This window comes from Akebia trifoliata, chromosome 7 (assembly GCF_017979445.1).
Source record: "Akebia trifoliata isolate Shusen 1 chromosome 7, ASM1797944v1, whole genome shotgun sequence".
Lineage (NCBI taxonomy): Eukaryota > Viridiplantae > Streptophyta > Magnoliopsida > Ranunculales > Lardizabalaceae > Akebia > Akebia trifoliata.
Window position 1 is genome coordinate 1126843 of NC_141381.1, and position 10175 is coordinate 1137017.

The 10175-nt window shown below is 34.5% G+C and overlaps 1 protein-coding gene across 1 annotated transcript; it reads right to left on the bottom strand.

Moving 5' to 3' along the window:
- Positions 1-1559: 1559 nt before the first annotated feature.
- Positions 1560-9264, bottom strand: LOC147397874 (uncharacterized). Its single transcript, XM_086446943.1, has 3 exons — positions 8780-9264; positions 6970-7100; positions 1560-3006 (listed from the first exon to the last, which is right to left on the bottom strand). The coding sequence occupies exons 1-3, from the start codon at positions 9014-9016 to the stop codon at positions 2202-2204; spliced, it is 1173 nt and encodes a 390-aa protein (XP_086303069.1). The 5' UTR covers positions 9017-9264; the 3' UTR covers positions 1560-2201.
- Positions 9265-10175: the final 911 nt, after the last annotated feature.

A 10175-nucleotide genomic window follows, 5' to 3' on the forward strand; every position in this document is an offset into this window, starting at 1 on the left:
ATGGTCCAACATAAAGTTTTTTTTGGATTTCTACCCTAAGGTCTATATGAGATTTTAGCCTGCCCTTTTATGGAGCTACACCTTCAAAACGCCAAAAAAAAAAAAAAAAAACCACCTTATTGGTGGTCTATAGATGTTGGATTTTGAACAATCATTGACATGATTACTTTGCTTGCTTTGTGGTTAGTAAGGTCCACAAATGATTGGGCCAAAAAGTCTATTTCTAGTGGGCCCAAATGTGATTTTGGCGTGGATGATAGTTTTAATCATCACGTCTCTCTCTCTCTCTCTTTCTCTCTTTATTGTGTGATGACTTAGACATGTGAGCTTAAAAGGGTGTTGACTTATAGACGTCAACCTTGAAATGATGGTTCCCATCCAAAATATCAATCTCCACATTCAAAATATAAGTGAAATTTTACTTGAACTAAAACAATGTGAATTGTTCACTTAAATTGTTGGTTTTTAACGAAGAACAAAACCACATAGTTATGATAGAATAATATACTAGTCTGATTTTTTTATGTAACCAAAAAAAAAACACTGAATCAATGTAAGATTAGATGGTAAAAATGATACACCTTGAAGGATAATTTTTTTACACTGTAATTTACAAAAAAAGAAAATTGAGCTTGAAATAAAATTGTAGGAATGAGGTTTGTTAAAGATTAGCTATTATATGCATAAAATAGGTTTTTGGGCCAGTGAATATTAATACCAGAACTCAAAGCTAAATACATACACATATGAAAAAGGTACGAATTATTTTCATCGCCTTTTTTATTCTATATATTGATTAAAAAGCGCTCTTAGTTCAGTATGGAAGAACGTGGGTCTCTAAAACCTAATGTCGTAGGTTCAAATCCTACAGAGCGTGATTTTATTCTTCTCAAGTCGAATTACAATGATTACAATGAAATAACTTGTGCCTAATAAAACAAGTCATACTGAGTATATTTGATTGAAAGAACTAAAAAAAAAAAAAAATTAATTCTTCTAAAAGGTTGTTATGGAACTTAATTTCGTTCATGATTACTTGGGATACATGGAAGGAAAGAAATGCTATAATCTTCTAAGGAAATGTGCAGTCATCTCAAAAACTATGTTTTTCGTTCCTTGAGTTTTTGTTCTTTTGGTACAAAATCTTTAAGGAGTTCAAAGAGATGTTCTTCTAAGACTTCATAGTTTGCTCAGAGTTTGTTACCTGTCTGAAACTTAACTCGGTGTTTTGTGTTCTATTTCATTTTTGTTTCGTGTGTTTTTTCTTTTCTAAGGTTGGTCAGCACGGCCTCACCTTTTATGTTTGTTTGTTTGTTTTTTGTTCCCCCCGCTATTACTATAGAAAATAATAATTACCAAGCCATGACATTTGAGGTTAATGCAGAAACTGTATAATGGCTTTTAAAGGCTAAAGTTATGTGAAGAGCTCTTCTTTATTATAAAAGGTGGGTGATGATGTACCTGCTGAGATTTCTTTCAGCCTTAAGATCAAACACATTTCATCAGGAAGAAAAAGAAACCATATGAACTTAAATTATTGTGTAAAACTAGGCATCCAATAATAAAATCTCCAACGCAATTCCATTACAACTGTTTTCTTTATCACAAAATGCAAGTGAGAATATATATACTGTATATCATCCATATTTGAACTTCTAAACAAAAAAAAATATAGAACGCAGGAAACATCAACAGAAGGCACATAATGGAGATTCACAGTTACATACCTCTATTTCTGACTTGGACCACTACCCACCAGTGGCGCACACACATGAGCTATATATTTTTTTTATCAACCAATTGCAGAATGATACCTCTTTCAAAAAATTGGACCAAAGATGACAATGACGACGATGAAGTCTCGTTTGTACTTCTGATTCTTCTTAGTATTTTATCTTCCCCTCTTTATAGAGCCCCTATTCACAGTATGGGCCTTTGCTTATTGGAAGGCCCTGACAGAGGAGGATTCTGATTCTATATATATAAACCAGAACCGAAAAATAAAGATTCGTGATAATCTGACGGTCTTTTTTGTACGCTCACTAACCTGGTGGCAGTTCACAGAACCATAAATCTTTGTTCTTGTGTATCCCGAAGCAAAGGATCTACAGTTCGGCGAAGGGAGCGTCTAAAAAAGAGATTCAGATAATCACGACTCAAAAATAAATTTTAACAATGATGGCTTGGCAAAGTAACTGTTACTAATCAAGAGCTGCTTTGTTCCTTCTGCCAGTGATTGGCTTTGGCAAGCCATCAAAGATTGGTTTAGTGATGGCTGACGCAGAGAGAGCCTGAAAGTCCTGTTTTAAACTCCACTTGGAAGTTGGCCAAATCGATGAGGAGGACCCATTATTATTATTGTCCTGTTCCTGCAAACTTGATGTGCTTGATGATTTCCTAACTCCTTCAAACCCATTAGTCATGACAGAATCTCCGAGACCAACAGGAATGGCATTCAACCAACCTGAATCAGTCTCCGCAGCTAGAGTAACTCGGCTAGAAGATTTGGGCCTAAGGGCTAGACCCTTTCCGGCTAGGGCAGAGAACCCGCTGCCACCACTGTTATCCTCCTTCAACAACATTTCTGGGGTGCAAGAACCAACGTCGGATTCTGGCTTTTGACGTCTACGGAAAGGCTTCTCATTTGATTTCTCAGCTTTGCCATCCCCTGCTTCTGATACTGGCACATCCTCAGTCAGTTGTTCACCGTTTTCTGGCAAGAATCCATTAACTAAACTTCTCGACTTCCGATGACTTGGCGGTGAATCGGAAAGAGGAGAGGATTTGACCAATGGTCCATCTTCTAAGTAGTGAGCTCTGCTAGTTCTGTAAACTGCCATCTCTGTGCCTTCTTCTCTACGTTTGTGATTCGGTGGTTTGAGGCCGTAGAAGCCTTGTAAACTGCTCATGGCTGGAGAAACCTTCCGTTGAGGGGATTTCAATCCGAGGGACTGTAAAGATTCCAGGACAGTTGTATGAGCACTGCGGGGAGGTGTGTGGTCGACACTGCAGATGAGAAAACACAATTTTTGGTTACAGGTGAGGGTCTGTAAAGATTTGGGACTAAGATGAGCTCCAAACTAGTGCTTTGTAGTGCAGATGAAGAAGAGAAACCCTAATAGTGTTCGCTATTTTGAATTTTTGGTATGATAGTTGATATGTAGATGATTTGTTTTAGTTTTAGACATTATTCAAGGATGTTTAGCACACAATCTTTCAGAAAGAACTTTTCAGAGAATGGGTCCTGAGAAGTTATAAAACAGCTTAACAGAAAGAAAAAAAAAAAAATGAAATCAAGCAAGTAGATCCTAAAAAAAATGGGAGAAAGAAGAGCTGGTGCTCTGTTGATTTTGTTATACCAGTGTTCTAAAACTTGACAAGTCCAACTGGAGACTCGACCAAGTTCACTTGACAGTCATATTTCAGTTTTCCTTGACAGATGGCTTGTTTCTGGGAATTCTCATTCCAAACTGAGTCTCAAAGTTATTTGCAAACTTGTTCAAGTTTATTCAACTAGAGCTACTCTGTCAAAGAGAGAGATACTAGCAAGGATCACTTGAAAAGGTGTTTTAAAAGAATCAATCTGGTAAAAGAAATAAATTTAATTCAGGTAGTTCTGAACTAAAATTTTATGTCTCATGTTGTTTCTGAACTAAATATTTTTCTTTTTGTTGTTGATACGGTTGAATCTGCTTTAACACTTCTAAGAAGTTGCTTGCTGCCATTCCCTCCTCCTTCAAAGCCCTTTTTTTTATTGCATTGTTACAAACTGATCTCAAATTCTTCCTTTTTTAAATAAAACTATCATACAAAAGTTACATAATAAATGATGAAAAGAAAAAAAAATGAATATATATGTATATATATATATATCAGTTTAGTATTTGTAGAAGATCAACCACCAGATTGATGGAATGCATCCTCTCTCTCTTCAGACTTCAGAACTACAAAGCCAAAAACTCTTAGCAAAACATATATTTTGCACAAGAATCATTTTGTTGGGTGGGGCAATGGAGTTACAGTAATGAATAAAAAGAAGCCTCCCAAATATTTACCAGGACAGGGAATAAAAGTAGGGAACTTCATGATGAGAATCTATTATGTACAGAGATGGAATATTCCACCTAATGTAACAAGGACAGACCATTTGTTTTAAAAAAAATCCGGTTCAGGCCTATTGTGCTGACAAATTAAGCATGCATAAGCTCCTACTTCAAGTCCTTAATTCAAGGCAGTTTTCCATTATGTTGCTGTTCTCTTTCTTGGAGTTTTTCTTAGTGGAGAGCAGTAAATTAGCATATCGAGGAATCTTTCATTAGCTGCACCAGTTGTGAATGGCTAATTTTTTTAATATTTTCAACCTCGATTCAGTAGAAGAGAGTTAAGATGATTGAGAAATAGAACGACCTCATTTGTTTTACTAAATCCTAGGATGATCTCTTCTCAATTTATTTGAACACTAGTTTGCCTGTACTTACTAGCACAGGAAACCTCTTTGGGGTTAAGGGGGTAGAAGAGGAAAGGCAATAAAGTTGGAGGGGTATTATTGGAAAAAAAAAGGGTAATAGAGAAAAGACAACACCGTTGGAGGGGTATTCTTGGAAAGGGGTAGAGAAGAGAAAAGGCAATAAAGTTATAAGGATATTCTTAGAAAGAAATAGAAGAGGAAAGACAATAAAATTAAAAGTTGTCTTCGAGCGAGATTAAATCCCAACCCCTCATTTTTTTTTTTTAAAGGGGGGGGGGATAAAAGAAGTGGGGTCCACCATTGTGTTTTATTAAATAGATTTTGTTTTCAACTATTATTATTTATATATTTATATATGATTGTTTGTGTAAATCCAGCTTAATACATGAGGGGAATAAACTATAAGAAGTTAAGAACGCATTAGTGTGTCGGGGTGAGTGCGTGACACTTAGTATCCCTGTCAGACAAACATGCATGTCTCTGATTTTCATTACATATCATGCCTAAGAAAAAAAAATTGGGGAAAAAATAGTCACAAAAAAACACTATTTTTTTTAAAAGCCTTGTTCAAAACGTGTCTTGTAACTCTAATGATTAAAACGATAAAAATGTGATGTTAACGTTTTAAACACGTTTTTCATAATAATGATAATAGCAACTTTTTTGTAAGTTTATGGTTTGTTTCTATGGTTTTAGAGTCGGTTATGATTTGGTTAAGAAATGTTGCTTAATGTGGGATTTGATGATCATGTCTTGACATTGTTTTAATTTATTAAATAATGTGTTAATTTTCTCAAAAGAACTGTTGATGATCTTACTTTTATAGCATCATAAATATATAATTAAGCGTGGAGACATGTTATTATGCAAGATTTTCAGTAGTATTTTTTTCCCTCAGAATATATATTGGAAACTTAGAATAAATGTTTAATGTACTACATATGTATTATATTTTTTATTATATATATATATGGTTATTTTACTGCCTTTTCTCAGTTCTTTCCCATTTTTCTCCAAAGTTTTCCCTTGCCGTTTTAAACTCGTACTCCAACTTGGTGTATGGGGAAAAATTATCTGATTCAATGATCCTAACAATCTAATTCATTAATTATTTTTTGGACCATTCACCATAATTCTAGTTGTCAATGTGGCCCCTAACAGCCTCCCTGTATGTCATGTTATGCTACTGGTAGCCAGCACTTACAATCTAGCACAGTCTACCTAATGGACATCTTAGAATTCCCCTATACTTAAATCCCACCTATCCTAAACGGTCAAAAATGTTTCAGATGGTTATCTATGCACATTACATTATTAAGGTGGTTTTCTAACACAAAATCCAGATCCTGATTTTGAAGTATCAAATTTGACAATGTTGCATGAGTAGATAAGGGGGCATCTCACATGGTAGTATGAATCTGTGAACTTCAATTCGTCAGAATAATAGTTGTGAATTTCTTTAAAGCACCGCTGACCTAGCCACTCTGAGGATATAAAGATGTTTTTACCCTTAATTATGGAAAACGCTTACTTGTAAACAAAACAGCAATGGAAGAAAAAAAAAATCCTTCAAAAACAAATAGAAGGTTGCCCAAGGGTTGGGGTTTCTGCAGGAAACGCAAACAGAAAACCATATACTTAGCAATAGTCAGGATCATAAGTGTATGATATATGTCCAATTGTTTGTGTGGAAGCTAAATGGTGGGATTAATAAGGTCAACATTGATTCCATCCAAAATTCTATCAACAGTTGTGAGCTTTTTTATAATACAAGATAACTGCAGCAACCCAAGCTGCCCCAATGAGCAGAAAGTGAACACTTTCTGAAGGTTCCATGAGAAAAATATCCCCTCACCATGGTTTGTTATCTTCTGCCATTGTAATTTGATAGTCTTCATTCAATTCATAAGAACCGTGATAATATTTAGATCTTCATTTCTGGACCTATAATCATCAACCTAAGTGATCTAATTTAAGAATTAATTCTTACTTCAACACCAACTAAGAGGTTTAAAAACACTAGTACACAACAAGTCACTAACATCTTACTGAATACCTAGTGGGAAAAAAATACCTTGGTGTTGTATACTATGTGTTTTTCTGTGGATAAGACTCGGGGTAACCAGCAATGTTAAGATTAAAAGCGAAGTAAAAATCTATACATCTCATTCTTTTATACAGTCGATAGTAATGAACTGTGGAATATTGATTGTTTCCAGTAATGTCTAAATCAAACAAGCAATGATAAGGTGTCTAATTCTCAGCACAAATCATTGAGGTCACATTTAATAAAGTGCTCTTGTAAGACAAACCCATTCCCAATTCATGGTTTGAAAATGAGAAGTAGAGAACATAATTTTCAGTTCGGCCAATGAAATTTCTAACAAATTTTTTATATAGGTAAAAGATGAAATTTCTAACAATCAAAAGATGAGAGAGTGAACAATATAAAAAATAAGTAGAAAAAGTGCTATAAGAGAAAAATATGAGCATAGTGATACCCTGGAGTAGGAGAACCATTTGACAGACTGGGGGATGGCGGGTGCCTTCCTGGTAATGGTATCTGCAGTGTCTTGAGAGCAAACATTTGAAGGTCTGTAACCAACCCATTCATCCTTTTAACGTCTGCCACCTAACAAATAATGGCCAGGTCACATCCCAATTAAAAAAAATTAACAATCTCCACCCTTTTAAGATAAAGCAACAAAGCATGCCTCTCCTGATAGACACAATGATAGAACTTCTAAATTTCAACTATCAATATCCATATCATAAAGACAATGAAGTGTAAAGCTACAAGTAGACCCCTAACCACCATAATTTCCAAAAGAAACAGGATGAAATAGACTATAGCATGGCAACAAATAGTCACGAAATTCTTCAAATTTTTCAAAAAATTCTCCGAATAGGAGTTAGCTGATTAAATTGATGAATTGACGAATTGATTGACAATTCCTCAATTAATCGTGGATTATGGTAATAGTTTTACCTTGATCTCCAAATTTTAATTCGTTCAACATTCAAATATCAAGAAGATGATAGGTTTTGTTAACAAATCCAAAAAAAATATTTTCTAGAATCTCTAAAATTTTGCCAACTTTTTCACGAAACTTTCCCGAATTGAACCACCCGAACAGAATAATTGCTGAATCCGAACTTTGTTACCAGTGACAAATAGTCATTAAATTCTCCGATTTAAAAAAAATAAAAAAAGAGAGTAAAATTCTCCGAATTAAGGGTTAGCCGATTAAATCAGTAAATTGACAAATTAATCAACAATTCCTCAATTAATCGTGGAATATGGTAACATTTTTATCTTTGACCTCCAAATTTTAGTTTTTTCAATATTCAAACATCAAGAAGATAGGGTTTAGAGAGAGGTTGAAGATGATAGGTTTTGCGAACAAATCCTCTCTTTTTTTCTTTTGTAGAATCTCCGAAATTTAGCCGATTTTTTCATGAAACTTTCCTGAATTTATCCAAAATAAATGAATTGAACCCCCTGCCAAATAATTACTGAATCCAAAAATTGTTACTATGGCGTCAATGGTGGCACCTCACATCTCAGACCCTTAAGTGGTGTATGTATAAGCAAGTTGGAATAATCAAATCAACAGAACACTTTAAATGGGTCAAAAATAAAAATTCAAACAAACAAGGTAAATTACTTAACAATAACTGGTAAACTCCTGTGAAGCCTATCCCTTAGCTTTTCTTATGTTCTTTAATACTGTTTTATTATCCATCAAAATGGTGAACTCTTATGTGAATGCTTCCATTTTTTTCTTTCGACATAAGGTTAACAAAAATATTTTCTTGACGATATCTAGCTTTTTGCGAACTCTTATGTTAATACTGTTTTCTTATTTTCATTATGATTGAATAGTTATGGGCGCAATCCTTGAGGTAAGTGAAATAAATGCTAGTAGATATGCAGGCAAACCCTCCACGATACTAGATCTCGTCAAGAAAAGAAGTTTTGTGTCCTTATATTGTACCCAAATTCTACTTCATCTAGAGCTGTATATATTTCTGAGAATCTAGCAACTTCACACCCGATTCTAATTTCTACTATCTGACAGAAAGATTTAAATATCTCAAATTCGACGATAATATTCAAATCCATACAAATTTATGAGAGAGATCTGACATTGAAACCTCATGGATTTTGGCCAAAAAATATTGTCTTTATGTCTTAGATAGAACATTTCGGCAAAAATTAATACCAAAAACAGATTATAATTATCAAATCATACATATTTTCATGCAAATTTTCAGAATCATCGAAGCTAACAACATCAAGATGTATACCTCAACTCCGTACTTGATGGCAACACCGGCAAGAGTATCCATCTTAGAAACATGGTGTTCGATGAAATTAACTCCACCACCAGAAACCAAATTCGTAGATGATGACGAAGAAGACGAACCTAACCCAAAATTCGAGGACATTGTCGGATCGATCTCTCTTGCTTCGTCTGCAATACTTACGAGATGATCCGAACAGAATTGATGATTTCCATTACATCTGTTTCTCTCGATTTGCATCACTCACTCATGACTAACCCTAATCCTTCCAGATCAAGAAATCTCCCTCCATATCCTCATAGGTAACCCTAAGCTCCTCCAAAATTTTCACGGATCCAGCAATGCCGCGCCGAAATTCGATCAGAATTTGGGGGAAATTTCCATGGATCTATGCATTAAAAGAAAAAAAATTGCTAATTTCGTTCGAAATCGCACTTTTTTGGACAAACTAATGTGAAAACCCTACGTCGGTTGGATTAAATGAAACCAGCTATTGTTATGCTTGACTAGTTTGTGAACTTTTTTTTCTAGCGGTAAATGCTGACGTGACACGTGTTAATACGAGAATAGCAGTTTATTATTATTATTTTTATTTTTATTTTTTTTAAAGTTTTTCTACTTGTTTTGGAGTGGCAGTACAAATGGGCACATCCGAATTTCTGAATTTTGGTTCTAAAGTTTGCAATCTGAATCAAAACAAACGAAAATAAAAATTTTAAAGTCTGAATTTGAAAAGTGGACGACCTCCATTCAAATTTTAGGAGTGTTATCAAGCACACACTTAAGATGTATGCTAGAACCATCAACTTATGCTATAAGTCATAGAAATCCTCACTTACTAAGATGAAATGCAATGTGCATGCAATAAATTTGGAGGGAATAATGGAATGAAAGGCATTAGGAGAGTGATTATTTATTCCTTTATTTACCATGTGTGGCATGAAAGGTGTAATCGAGTTCATGAAAGAATCTATAATCTTGACGAGCTTATTTTTAGAAGATCGATGAAAATTTCAAATGGAAGATCCAACTGTTAGTAGGGCCTTCTTCCAAGTGGAAGAATGTATTTTTTGTTTCTTCATTTATCATGTGTGGTGCAAAAGGTGTAATTAGGTGCATAAAAGAATCTATAACCCTGGATAGCTTGTTTTCAAAAGGATCGATAAAAAATTTCAAGTGAAAGATTCAATTGTTAGTAAGGCATTCTTCGAAATTTGAAAAATAGAAGTTAGTTTCTTTCTCTGTAGAGGTGTCTATTGTAAATGGTAGCCTCCAGATGGAGGTGGGTGGGTCCGTAATTCAGATGAGACTTTCAATAGCATAAGAGAAGGGTGTAGAACGATACTTAGAGATAGTAATGGTAGAATGATTTCCAACATACTAACACTAATGCACTGAA

Bases quoted from the DNA above. Each gene is read 5' to 3' on its own strand.
- LOC147397874 (XM_086446943.1), bottom strand. From the start codon at position 9,016: ATGCAAATCGAGAGAAACAGATGTAATGGAAATCATCAATTCTGTTCG. The intron at 7,101-8,779 runs GTATACATCTTG...ATTATTTGTTAG, and splicing joins CCATCAAGTACGGAGTTGAG to GTGGCAGACGTTAAAAGGAT. The intron at 3,007-6,969 runs GTATCACTATGC...TCTCATCTGCAG, and splicing joins AATGGTTCTCCTACTCCAGG to TGTCGACCACACACCTCCCC.